Below are 14,844 nucleotides of genomic sequence, written 5' to 3'. Positions count from 1 at the left end.
CTGTTCTAGGTTCATACGACAATTAAATACTCTTGCACGTGTCAGTTCAGTCAGTCTTGCTCACTTCCCAAGTGGTTTCTTAATTTTTCCAAATAGTACCATGTTTTCTATTCTAAATTAATTTGTGAACTCTACAATCTACCAATCTTAAAATGCATTTTCTTCATTCTTTTAGATAAACAAACGCAAGATGATGTTTATTATCATTTGAGCCCCAGTGAGACTCAAACGAAATGTTGTTTCCACAGCCATACAAACAAAGAAGCGTCGTGACCTAAAACACCATCTGTCCATTTCTTTCCACAGATCATCGAGTTTATCCAGCAGTCTTTTTGCTCAAGATTCCAGCATCCGCAGCCTCTCATGACTCCACTTGAATTTGATGTTTTGTGGTTAAAAGCCTTGGATGTTTGATGCTTGGTACATTTTTGGCATGCAGTGTTTATTTTTATTCAAAACCCTTAATCTTCTCTTCTTATTGAAGGGCAATTGGCCACAACTTTGTGTGCCTCTTTTAGTTGTCAACCCTTGTGATTGTGCGAACCCTTGGGATTTTTGGAATAGTGCACAACCACATATAATATTTAAAACACTAGGGACCTGGCTGAAATGATGCAGTGACAACAACTCCTTCTCACATACCACGCAAGTAAAACAAGGTGGTTAACAAATCATCTTCTCAATCTTCTAAGTCCGTAGAGGCATTGACGAGATTTCTTTGTGATTGCATTAATATGCTGGGCCCAGGACAGATCTTCACAGATATGCATGCCTAGGAACATAATGCTGTGCCTCTCTCCACAGAACATCTTCATAGATCCCCACCATCCCGCTCCTGCAGTCAACAATTAGCTCCTTAGTCTCACTAATGTTGAAAGCAAGAATGTTGTTCTGGTACCATTCAAATCTCCCTCCTGCAGATTGACTCATCATTACCTGTTATTCATCCAACAACGGTGGTATCATTGGTAAAGTGAAAGTTGGCTTTGGAGCTGGGTCTGGCTACATAGTCATGCATACAGAGAGAGTAAAGAAGGAAACCGAGTATAGAGCCTTGAGGGGGTCCAGTGTTGATTGTTAGAGGAGGAAGCGTTGTTGCCAAATTCATATTGATTGTGATCCGCAGATGAGATTACATTGATACCGATTACAATTATATTATTCATACTGATTGTGATTACAATTGGACCAAAAGTGCAGTGGGGATGCAGGTACCTTCAGTCAGGTGGGAACAGGACATTTCTACATGCCTTCTCTTGCATCGTCCCTCCTCTTCTCCTCCACCCCGCCCCCCCCCCCCCTTCTCCTCCTCCCCCCCCCCCTCTTCTCCTCCTCCACCCCCTCCTCCACCCCCTCCTTCACCCCCCCCCCCCCCCCCCCCCCCCCCCACACACACAGAGCAGAGCTGCAAAGATCAGGGGGACTGGTGGAGCAATGGATAGCTGGAAGCACTGAGCAGACTCGCTCACTGACTGAGTCAGTGAGGCCTGCTGGCAACCGCTCCCACCCAATGCCTATTTCCTGTTACAGCTGTTTCGGTGATCCTCTCCCATTTATTATTGCTTGTAATTTCCAACTTGCGTACAGTGTAGGTTATGAACAATTCCCCGTCATAACCTAGGGACTTTCAGTCCAGTGCTGTGGGGAAATATCTCACTTGGGAAGCTAGCGCCAAACCATTTACCTAGCTGTCAATGCCAGCAGCTGTCCACATTCTCAGTGGCTATTCTGACGCTCAGCACCACAACCCCAGAAACTACATTTAACTTGAGACAGGAAACAATTAAGAGGAAACCAGAAAATAAGCGAGCAAGCTGTGATTTCACACTCTAAAGCAATTTGATACAATCTGAGTAGCAGACTAAGCATCCGAATAGAAACAAAATTTAAAACAAGGAACAAAAAAGCTACTGTTCGACAAAGGCATTTGCACTCCAGTTGTCAAACCAAACAAATATTGCAATTCAGAACGGAATCCCTTGGTATATCCATTTTGCTGTACTGATCACTACACTGCTATTAGTTAACATCTTAGCACTTCACAATTCCTGCGCAGTGACTTTAGTTGGGAAGACACTATTTCACTCTGTTCCTTTACAATCAACCCTCCACCGTTAAAGCAAACATAAAAGATTTTTACCAATGTAAAAACAAAATCAATTGGCCTGATTCTCCAAGACTATTCATCTCCCACACATTGACGAACCTGACCGAAAGCTTACAAAGGGAGTTTCTTATTTGAATTATGTGCCCAAACAAAATGAACTTACTGAAGAACAAAAATAACCAGTGATGTACACATAGACAGTGTGATGCCAAGTCATTTAAATATCAAGCACCACTGTGGTCGCTCTAACTACTTTGGTTCTTTGCAATCGTGGTCTAGTTTAGTTGTAATAACTGATTATTGTATACATTGTTGTCCTTATGTCTAATGCGCCTATAAAGCTGTAACGAGTGAGCACCTCAATGCTCTGGTTCATATGTAATATAAACACTCTTGAACCCGAATTCTCTCACCTTGCATATCACCCAATCCCTGAAGGAGTATCTCCTCCTATTCATTAATCCCACGTTGCAAAATACACCCGTTATGAACGGTGGAATGAATCAACTGAAATTACATTCTTCGTTAATTTGGAGTGTTATACATTAGAGAGATATCTACCCATTCCTAACCATTTATTTACTTCCTCTTCCCCATTTAGAATAGTGAACTGTGACTATTCAAAGTGACTATGATAATAAGATCACAATTTTGAAAAGTCAAAATGCACTACTTTGGGTGAAAATAGGAAAGACGAAGAGAAAAATAGACAGGAATTGTAGTAGGTTTCCAAAACAACTGGCCCTTGCGGTTTGCACACTACACAACAAAATAAAGATTGCAAAAAAAATATGCAAAGCACAAACACTAAAAAGTTTTGAACTATTTTCCAAAAAACTTTGAGCTGTTGAGACGAATCGACATCAGCTGTCTCCCCTTCCGTCTCCCACCCCGACACTAACAGTGAGCACAACCTAACTTGCTGCTTCACATGCCCCGCCCCTTCCCCGCATCACCATTGGCCCGCTTCCGCCGGCCGCCCTCTCTCATTGGCGTAGCGGGTCGTCCATCACAGCCGGGACCCCACATCAAGCTTGGTTGACCGGATGCCAACAGAAATCTTCCTCCTCGTCAACTGAGGGAAAACAAAATCACCCCAAAAAACACTACAGTATGAAACAAAACGTCGAGTTTAACGACACGCGGAGCTGCGGGTACAGTTGTACTGATTAATATGAGACGTTTTGACTAACTGAAGCCACCAATTCTTTTTTTTAAGCTTACCGACCTTGTTTACCGATGCCGTTTATCGAGGTGCTTCGAGATTTCTTCAGATACATTGGCGCAGCTGACTGCGGGGCATCTTAGACGCGGTCTGAGGCGGCGTGGTGGGGGTTTAAAAGGGCCGAGGCGGCGCCATGTCGGCGATCCGGTGGATTTCGGTTCCGTTGATTTTGTTTTGAGTGGAAAAAAAATCCGCGCGCGCCCCTCACGCACGACGCACGCGCGCGGCGTGTGCGTCACCGCGCCATGGCAACTGGAGCGTCACTGAGGGGAGGGACGGGGCTCGTTGCGTCACCACGCTGCTCAACAAAGCGACGTGCGCGCCGCCGTTTAAAGGGGCGCACCTCCTACCAAAGATCCCACCCCCTTAATTCAATTCAATTCAATTCAACTTTATTGTCATTGCACAAATACGAGTATAGGTACAACGAAATGCAGTTTAGCGTCTGGTCATAGTGCAAGATAGTAGAAGTAAAAATAAAAAATACAAAATACAAATAAAAATACTGGTTAACAATGTGTGGATTGTGGATGAATTAAACTGGTACATAGGCAAATAACTGTATACCAAATGGGAGAGTCTAAAGATAGCTAGCAACGGGACTCAGAGTTCAGCAGTGTAATGGTGTTATTGAAAAAGCTGTTCCTCAGCCTGCTTGTGCGAGATCTGAGGCTCCTGTACCGCCTCCCTGATGGGAGGAGGGCAAACAGTCCATGGTTAGGGTGAGAGGGGTCCTTGATGATTTTCCCGGCCCGTCTCAGACACCGTTTTCGGTAGAGGGCATCCATAGCAGGGAGCGGGGCACCTATGATGTGCTGAGCGGTTTTCACCACCCGTTGCAGTGCCTTCCTGTCAGCCGCGGTGCAGCTGCTTTACCATACCGTGAAGCAGGTGGTCAGGATGCTTTCGATGGTACAGCGGTAGAAGTTGGACAGGATCTGGGGGGACAGGTGAGCTTTCTTAAGCCTCCTCAGAAAGTAAAGGCGCTACTGCGCCTTTTTGATCAATTTGGTGGTATTGAGGGACCAGGACAGATCCTCTGAGATGTGTACCCCGAGGAATTTGTTGGACACGCGCTCCACCTCAGTCCCGTTTATGTGGATGGGGGTATGTCTGCCACCTCTGGTCTTCCTGAAGTCAACAATGATTTCCTTTGTCTTCTTAGAGTTGAGGACGAGGTTATTGTTGGCACACCAGGCTGCCAGGAAACGGCGGCTATCCATGTTCCCCAGAGATGCCAAGTTACTCAAGAAAGCACAACACGTCTTTCTTTTTGTAAACCAGCATCTGCAGTTCCTTTCGGCACACCTTTTCTCCACAGATGCTGCCTGGCCTGCTGAGTTACTCCAACACTGTGCCTTTTTTTTGTAGTAAACTAGCACCTGCAGTTCCATTCCACATTTTCTCCAGAAATGCTGCCTGACCTACTGACTTACTCCAGCACTTTCTTTTTTTTTGCAAACCAACATGATATTCTTGATTCTGAATAGCAACAATATCAGAATCTTGATATTCTACGACAATATAATTCTTGTAGATGATATGGAGAAAGCAGGAACTGCAGATTCAGGTTTACAATAAAAAGACACAAAAGCATACCTGCAGTTACATTGCACATTTTGTCTCCCTATTTGAAAGCCTTTACAGCACCCTCAACCAACCTCTTGCATTACAGTACCATAGAGTTTTATCTCCCCCAGTTCTGTTTTTTCACTAATGACTTTTTCTTTGCTCAATTTTCTTGTGGAATATCTGGTAGACACAAGATGCTGGAGTAACTTAGCAGGCCATGCAGCATCTCTGGCGAGAAAGAATGGGTGACGTTTTTGGTTGAGACCCTTCACACTGTATCATTTTAGATATACAGCATTGAAACAGACCCTTCGGCCCACCAACTCCATGCGACCGCCTTTCCCATCCACTCTATACACGTTAGGGGCGATTTACAGAGTGCCAATTAATCTGCAAATCCACACGTCTTTTGGATGTGTGAGGAAACCAGAGCACCCGTAGGGAACCTGCAGCCACAGGGAAAATGTGCAAACTCCACACAGGCAGCTCTCAAGGTCAGGATCAAACCTCGGAATTTGGGACTGTGAGGTAACAGCTCCACCTACTGTGCAACTATATGTCACCCTGACTAGGTCAGTTTGTTTTAATGTGCAATACACAAAGTTCTGAAGTAAATACCTGTTGCTGCCTGATTCGTGGGTTCCTTCAGCACTTTGTGTTTTGCTTTAGATTCCAGCATCTTTTCCTTGCATTCCATCTTTTGTTTTTATGTGCCCTCTAAGTCTGAACTTGTGTGGCCACTGCAAGCAAGATTTTCATTGTGCCTGTGCATATGACAATAAACTTGATTCTCCCTTTTGTTTCTCTAAATTATGTGCTTTTCTTTCTCCCTCAAGCTCTGGCCCTGTTGCGTGCATGAAACCTATGGCAGCTCTTCATACTTTTGTTCCAATTCTGATCAAAGTCTCTGACCAAAAGCCCTTTTCTTCTCTCCACAGACATATCCACGCTTTTGGCATTTTCCGTACTGCTTTAGTTCTGATGTTTTTCACCCACATTTCATTATACTTTTATCTGCAGGAATTGTGTGCAGTTCTGATCACCCAGCTATAGAAAGGATGTAATTAAGCTGGAAAGGGTGCAGAAAAGATTCACCAGGATGTTACTAGGTACTGTCATAGTCATAGCAGGTCGCCGAAAAAACACCGACAACGTACGTCATCCTGGCAACAATCTACGACAGCAACTATGTCGGGAGAAGTCAAGCAACATTGAAAATTTAGCAACACAACCAGAAAGACGCTACGACTTTTTGCGCGACTGAGTAGACTTCTCCCGGCGACCACCAGCGAACATGTGGCGACAAACAAATCACCTGTAGTTGCCTAAAAAAAATCACCTAAATGGGACAGGCCCATAAAGCATTAACATGCCCCAGCCAAAATTACAAATGCCATCCTCTTTTTTGAAGGTAGACAAAAATGCTGAAGAAACTCAGCGGGTGAGGCAGCATCTATGGAGCGAAGGAATAGGCGATGTTTCGGGTCGAGACCCGTTTTTGAACTTCTCTTCAGCCTTGGACTCAACCCTATCTTTCTCTATTGTTTATAGACACAAAATGCTGGAGTAACTCAGCAGGATAGGCAGTATCTCTGGAGAGAAGGAATGGGTGATGTTTCGGGTCGAGACCTTTCTTCAGACTGGAGGGTCTCAACCTGAAATGTCACCCATTCCTACTCTCCAGAGATGCCTCTCCCGCTGGGGTACTCCAGCATGTTGTGTATCTTTGGTATAAACCAGCATCTGCAGTTCCTTTCTATATATTCCTCCATTGTTCCTTATGGTCCAAAGGACTCAGAATTATACTGCAAGGTAACCAGATGCTTAGTTTCCGTGCAAAGCACCTACCCCCCACCAGGCACGAAACATCAATACCCAGCTTCTCCAGAGATGCTGCCTGACCCACTGAGTTACTCCTGCACTCTGTGTCCTTTAAGGGCATGTCCCACTTGCCGATTTTTTCGGTGACTGCGGGATCGTTGGCTGACGTATCAGATCACCGATAAATTCACGGCGTGATGATGTATGACGCGCAGTGTTTTATCCAAGTGTGCAACATTTTTTTGTCGCCGCTGGATTTTGAAATGCTATACATTTTTAGCGACACTGATATGATGCCAGCAGCCAGGCACCGAAAAAAATTGCCAAGTGGAACAGGCCCTTAAATGTAAACCAGCATCTGGTGTTCCTTATTTTGATAATTTATTTCTTCCGTTCCCCCTGATGCTGCTCAACCTGGTGAGTTCCTGAAGCAGATTGTTGCTCCATTTCAATGTTGCCCCATTTTATTCTCCTTAGTTTCCCTCCAGATGTAACCATTCACCTACATACTGGAAGCAATTTCCAACCTACCCATTTTTGGGACTGCCCACACTTTGTTCCTCACTTCCCCCTTGCTTTTCACTGCATCTCTGTCCATGTGACAATAATAAACCTGAACCTTAACCAGGATTGATTGCTGCTATTTATTACTGCACTTTATTTACTTGCAATGTATTCAGATTTTGCTCACCTCGTTTGCTTTTAAGGGCATGTCCCACTTGCGATAGGCGGCGCGACTCACGTCAGCAGCGGCCTCTGCAGCCCGTCCGCGTTTTTATTATTTTTGTCTATGTTTTTATGTAGTTTTTGTTATTTTTTGTTGGGGTGTGTGTGTGTGGGGGGGTGTGGGAGGGAGGGGGTAACTTTTAAATCTCTCCCTGCACGGGAGACCCGACCTTTTCTTTGTCGGGTCTCCGTTGTCGTTGGGGCTGCAATGTGGAGCGGCCTCCAACAGAAGACCGGGGACTCTGGTGCCGACTCACCTCGTCGCGGAGCTGGCCGAGTCCAGAGCGGGTGGAGCGGTGGTGGAGCGCTGCTGCGGCCCGACCTCCGGGGATTCGGAGGCTGCAACTGCGGGTTTGGTGGACGGCGGCACCGGGAGCCCGCGGGTCCCTGGAGGGAGACCGCTTTTCAGGGCTCCTGCAACGGCGACTTCTCCCGCCCGAGTTGCGGGGTTGAAGAGCTCCTGGAGCGGGGCCTGACATCACCGCCCCGCGCGGCTTGGAATGGCTGCGGGACTCTGCGAGCGCACGCCGGGGGCTTTAACACCAAGACCCGGTGTGCGACCTCGCACCACCCGGCGTGGCTTTAATGGCCGCGGGACAATCGCCATCGCCAGCCGGGGGGTTTGACTTTGACTCTGACATGGGGGGGGGGGGGGGAGAGTGCAGTGGAGAGAAGTTTTTTTGGCCTTCCATCACAGCGATGTGATGGATGTTTATGTAAAATGTAAATTATGTTGTGTCTTGGGTCTATTTGTTTGTAATGTATGGCTGTAGAAACGGCATTTCGTTTGGACCTCAAGGGGTCCAAATGACAATTAAATTGAATTGAATTGAATTGCTGCTCCGCATTGCCGTGGAAACTGCTCAAGGTCAAGATTCGAAATAATCATCTTAAATAAAAGCTGACCGATTTTTGAAAGATCTTTCTGCACGAACGTAGTGAAAAATAGTTGGCAATGAATAATCTCTGCAATAATTTATTTGGCAATACTTTTGTTACTGCCTCTGCATTATGTTGTCAACATTATTAATGTCAGCTGAGCTGCCCAAATATGCACTTTCTTGGGTCTGTTATTTGGCAACTTGTTTCCTCAGGGCCAGGTGCAAACATCAACAGGGACATTTTCATTTGTTTCACCAATACTGTTTTAGTGCTGCTGATTGGGCAATGAAAGAATGAAGCCAATTACAGTTCACCTCTGACCCTCACAATCCTGTTCTACATTTCAAAAGGAGGCACAATCAAAATTTCCATCATTAAATTGCAAACTCTCAAGGCTTAAAATAGCCATTTTGTTTGGACTAAGACAAAGTTTCCCATGCAAGACAAACACATTACAACATGCTTAACTGTTGCCAGGACTTGATTGCTTGAGCTATAGGAAGAGGTTGGGCAGGGTAGGACTTTATCCCTTAAGAGTATGTGAGCATGAGGTGTGATCTTACAGAGGCGAAGAGGATCATAAGATAGTAGATGCACAGAATTTTACCTAAAGTAGGCAAATCAAAAACTAGGTGCAAGTTGAGAGCAGAAAGATTTAATAGGACCCTTGAGGGGCAATTTTTTCAGAGCATGGTGAGCATATAGATCGAGCTACCAGAAGAGGTAGTTAAGGCAGGTACCAATCCAATCGGAGAAAAATTCCAGTATAGATTAGCTACTATTTCACCCCTTGAGCACTTTTGATATTGTCACGGTCTAAGCATCTTGTTAGTGCATCTGACATAAAATCAACGGTACATTGAACATTTCAACATATGGTGCCAGCCACCTTAATTTTATTTTGCTCTTAAACTCAGCTTTGATGGGGTACACTGCTGCTAGGGGTGGACACGTCAACTCAATGCGGCAATGTCACAGGCATTGCCTTTCAGACAAAATGTTAACACAAATTTAATACGCCCGCTCCATATTTAAGTGGAAACAAGTGCCCCGAAACGAACAAGCAAAATCCAAAACAAAAAGTGCTGGAGAAACTCAGTAAGGCAGCAGCTGAGGGGGTATTGTACAGGCTATGTCAAGTCGAGATCCTTCAACAGTAAGAGGTCCTTCACATAACAATGTTTTTGAAGTATTCCTTGGTGCCAGTGTGAGGTCACGTACAAACTGGAGGAACAGCACTTTATACTCCTCTTCAGTAACTTACAACCTAATGGTATGAACATTGAATTCTCCAATTTTAAGTAATCTCTAACAACGCCCTCCCGTGCCCCTGGACTCACACCGATTTCTCCCCCGTCCTACATTTCTTCCTCTACCATCACAATTTGCAACTCTTCAGTGTTACATACCATCTGCTTTAACCACTGGCCTTTGTTCCAACCATCGATCAAAAAAAACCTTGACTGTGTCCACACATTAACTGCCACACTTTGTCCTGTCTCGCTCCCCCCCCCCCCCCCCCCCCCCCCCCCCCCCCCCCCCCCCTCCATCTGAGATAGGGTCCTGACCCAAAACCTCACCATCCAGAGATGCTGCCTGACCCACTGTCACACATTTCCAATAATCATGCATCATGAAAGGCCATTCAGTCCAAACCGCATGCCAACTAAGATGCCCCATTTAAGTAAGTTCTATTTCACCATGTTTGGCCCATATCCCTCTTAAACATTTCCTGTCCATGTACCTGTCCAAATGTATTTTAAATGCTGTTATAATGCCTGCCTCAATTACCTCCTTTGGCAGCTCATCCAAATACCCACCACTCTCAGTGAAAAAGTTGCCCCTCTTGCCTTGAACTGGTTCCCGATTCCCCTACTATGGGCAAAAGGCTGTGTGCATACGCCCTATTTATTTCTCATGCTTTTATACGCCCTACTAGACTTTCTTCTCAAGAATGTTTTATGTATTCATTCATCAGTGGGTATTAGTGGGGTGCATCTAATGTCATATTTCACCAAAGATTCCACAAATACCAATATCTGAAGGTCTAATTAAGTTTTTAGGCAGTTGATGGAGCTTTTATTACACCATTTGAGCCTTTGGAGTCCTTCTGGTTATGGTACTTCCCTAGTGCAATTAGGTGAGAAGAATTGCATGAGGGAAAGTAATTGGATTAATTCACACCCTAGTATTTTACCCAAGTTAGGTCAAGAGAAAGTAGTTGAGCCAGATACTATAACAGTATTTAAAAGACACTTGGATAGGAAAGGTTCAAGAGTTATGAACCAAACATGATTTGTTTATTTGGGGGCATCTTGGTTTAGCATGGACGAGTTGGGCCGAAGGGCCTGTTTTCATACTCTATTAATCGGTAGCTTTAAGTTCCAAGAACAATGATAGATTTTCAAGTCAGGGGGGTTTTGCGATTTGTGGGGGAGCCCACGGGTGTTTTTCTTTCTATTAATTTTTCATTTGCTCATTGTGATGGTGGAGGCAGCAGGTCTGGCAGTTGTTAGATAAAACTGGACAAGCAACATTTTTTTGTTGATGACACAGAGAGCAGCCACAGAACACCGGTAGTGATGGGTTTTATATATTTTCAGTAATAGTTAAGATGCTAGTCAAGGGGTTGCTTGCTGAAGCGGTGCTCATGCAGGCTAGGGATTGTACACACGCCACAGACCTGCCTTGTCTGGTGGAAAGGCCTTGACGGGAGGTGGTTAATTATTCACCAGAGCATACCTAAACTCTGAGCTGCTCTTGCAGTCAGGGTATTTGTAGCTGGCCAGTCGTGACTCTAGCCTTTAGTAACCCCAGGATGTTATGTTATGCTATCACTGCTTGGCTCAGTTTGCTTGTAAATATTCTACACTTCTGTCCCAAGTTACTGATACAACTGCCAGCAAAAAGAGCCCATTGACAATTTATTTGCAAAAACTCCCAAGACTTCACTTTGTTGAGGTAGATTATTTTCCTGATGTGCGTGTGTCAGCCATCCAGCGCAGCAGTTAAGAAGATACAAATACATCAATTTTTAGGCTAAAGATAGGGAACATAGATAGCTCAGTTCCTAATCACTAATGGCATTTGGTGATAGCAACAAGTGTCCACATTAATGACTCCATCCAAGAACACCTTTCTCTAACCTATCCTGACCAAGTTGATGCTTTTTGAGGGATTGTATCGAGACATAAAATAGGAGTTCAAATAACAAAAAAAAATTACTTAACCATAGGTAGCATATCTCTAAATCATTTAAAACAGTCTGGTTAATTCATTTTGGAATCCATCAACTTACATGCAATATAGGTGAATACATCCAATACATAAAATTGATGTATTTTCTACAGCAGTTCTGATTCTATAAAATCAACTTTTTAACCACAAATGTATCCAAAAATATCTCATTACGACATTAGGAATATTCATAGGTTCTAGGAACAGAATTATGCCATTCTGCCCATCAAGTCTACTCCACCATTTAATCATGGCTGATCTATCTCTCCCTCCTAATCCCATTCTCCTGCCTTCTCCCCAAAACCCGACACCCATACTAATCAAGAACGTTCAATTATCATGGCAATGATGTAACATGTATGCACAACTGAGGAGAATATGAAAATCATTGGCACAAAAATAAATATTTTACTAGTTGGTAATGCTTTTCCTAGAGCTATAGTATGACGATTAACTATTTAAAAATATTGACCATGTTAGTTAATTAATTAGTCCTTTGTATAACTACACGTAGTATAACTGCAGGTAGATTTCAGAAACCTGTTCCATTGAGCAATATAATAGCAATAGCTACTACTTTGGGACAAGCTTTAGCAATACCCATGGGGTTATTGCCCATGTAAGTGTAATATCTAGCATGTCCCTAATTTAACATTTTTGCAAATGTTACTTTCTCTAGGTACAAGATTAGCATTGTATAATTAGCATTTTTTGGCTGGCTTTACTCTATTCTAGCGCTTAACCATAGGACATTAATGTTTGCAAGTTGGACATCAAGTTTTTAAACCAATTGATAGACGTCAGAACTCTTGCAGGTGACAAGCTGTTGAAATTCCCACCTCTAAAACCCAATGTGTGCCAAGGATGATACATCTAGTTTCTTTCATACACCAAAACAAAACCCTCTCGTCGTCTGACACCACCTCCAAACATTCAGACTAACTTAAATGCATTTATGAAGGGAAATCTACATGAAAGGAGCTGTGGTCCCAAGGTCAGTTTTAACAAAAGCAAGTGTGGCCCCACAGTGGCTATCAACAGTTGAGAAAGAAATATAGGGATCTGCTTCAAACATCAAACCCAACCAGTAAACAGGAAGAGTTGTCAAGTGCTTTATTTGAATTGGAAGAGCCCAGAGAATGATAGGGCAGAATTCAAAGGCAAGTGTCCCAACGTTATATGGAATACAGAAAATATTATTTTACATTTTGGAAAGACAACTCATTTTTCTTGATATAGAAACAAGGAACCACAGATGCTGGTTTAGACAAAAGGACACAAAGTACCAGGGTAGCTTAGCAGGTCAGGGTTATTTTTGATGCTGCCTGACCCACTGAGTTACTCCAGCACTTTGCGTGCTTTTATGTAAACCAGCATCTGCAGTTCCTTGTATCTACATTTTGACTGCCCCACTACAAAATCTCAATGTACGCCTACTTTGAAGGGTCCTGACCCCAAAATATCACCTATCCATGTGATAGGAGCAGAATTAGGCCATTCAAGTCTACTCCACCATTTAATCATGGTTGATCTATCTCTCCCTTCTGCACCCATTCTCCTGCCTTCTCCCCATAACCCCCGACACCCGTACTAATCAATCCATGTTCTCTAAATAGAGCCTGACCTGCTGAGTTATTCCAGCACTTTCTTTCTGATATCAATTAGACACTGCTGCAAAAGCATAGTGTGACGTATTAGAATATTTATTGGTGTTTGGGTACAGTAGCACTACTGCACAGTGAACAAGTACCTGTATATTTATAATGGCATTGTACCATATTTCGACCCAGAAACTAATAGAGTATGGGTGACTGACACAAAGTCAGGTAAAAATGAGCACTCAAACACTGGATGAACCATAATCATCTTATATACACACACACATAATCCAGTCTATTTAAAAGAGACATGAATGCGGTATCCAAGAGGTGCACCATCTGTGCTAAATCTCCCAAGCCATAGTAAAAAGGACATTATGGTTTTGAATGCACCCTTTTCCACAGTGTTGTGGCTGTAAATGCTTTTTCACAAAATTAATCTAGATGCCATCTAAATCCTTTGTGCCTGCTATTCAAGTTCATAAAAATGCTGTTTGGAAAGAAAAATAGGAGGAATTTCTGTCCCAGACATTGACATGACAGGCCACCTGTTAGGCTTCTTGTATTTGTATTCATTCAACATCTGCAGGGAAGTACAAGAATAAAAGTTCACACTGCATGGCACAAATTTCATGTTTTCCCTCTTGCACATATTCAGCTTTACAAGAATAGAACTACAACCGGTTTTCTTTTATATTCCCAGCCTATTAAAAACAGGTAACTTCTACCAGTGATTTTTCTTGTATTTCTGAACAGATTAGGTTAATCCAGCAGCACTGTAAAATATTGGCTTTTAACTTTAAAATTCTAATTATGATGCAAGAGGTGTTGAAGGACAAAAGTTTTCCAACACAAGGCAAATTACAGATGCAGGTAACATTGCAATTCTGAAATGAATGGCAGAAGTCCAACTAAGATGCGCTATTGCTGCAAACCAGTCTTCCGTCTATTCAGTTGCTGGTTAATATGGGAAAGCGCAAGTCAATCAGAAAGTATATCTTCAAGCAGTATTTCATTTGCTATCTACAGTGCATAAAACTGTATACAAATAAATCTACATAATAAAGTTAAACCTTATGTTCAGCAGCCTGATGAAACAATATTGTTATAAATGCTTCTTTCATCCGAATAGTGTAGCAAAGTCCCATTGAGTTGATCTTCTTGGACAGCTTCTGCGAGGCTTTGCTCAAAATGGGCCAACATCCTATCCAGCATGATTACAATCCATGTCCTTTAGTCAACCTGTCGATGTCTAACAGCCAGGCACTTGCCAAACAGTGCAGTGATGAAAAGTCTGAAGTTCATGGTCCACTGAAAGTGCCTGCACACACCCCAGGGAGATTAAAACAAATTAAAGACAATCACTCTTAATATAAATGCAACAGATTCAGACTTTAAAAAATAATTTCAATTTTTATCCAGTTCACTTTACTTGGAATTAATGGTTACAAATTCTGACTGTAATTAAACAACCAGCTGTCCACCCCAACCCCCGGGTTGATATGATCGAGTTATAGGAAGAGCCACAGGACTATATTGGTATTTGTTGTCACAATAAAGTGATTCATTATTGCATTGTCTAGATTTTCAGTATGTTCAGGGCATCGTGAAAGCCCCAGTATACGACTATTTAAGAATATTTGAAACTGATCCAACTTTTACTAAGTTTGAGCATG

At 43.2% G+C, this 14,844-nt stretch overlaps 1 protein-coding gene across 1 annotated transcript in view; it reads right to left on the bottom strand.

Annotated features, from left to right (window-relative positions):
- tbc1d20 (TBC1 domain family, member 20) overlaps positions 1 to 3,826 on the bottom strand; it is a 33,555-nt gene extending 29,729 nt beyond the window's left edge. Inside the window, exon 1 of the mRNA XM_055652261.1 lies at positions 3,336 to 3,826. Coding sequence (XP_055508236.1) covers positions 3,336 to 3,387 — 52 coding nt within the window. The 5' untranslated portion in view covers positions 3,388 to 3,826. The remainder of the gene's footprint in view (positions 1 to 3,335) is intronic.
- Between the last annotated feature and the right edge of the window lie 11,018 nt (positions 3,827 to 14,844).

This window comes from Leucoraja erinacea, chromosome 21 (genome assembly GCF_028641065.1).
Source record: "Leucoraja erinacea ecotype New England chromosome 21, Leri_hhj_1, whole genome shotgun sequence".
Classification (NCBI taxonomy): Eukaryota; Metazoa; Chordata; class Chondrichthyes; order Rajiformes; family Rajidae; genus Leucoraja; species Leucoraja erinaceus.
Note: the sequence above shows the minus strand (reverse complement) of the source record. Positions and strands in the feature narration are given on the sequence as shown.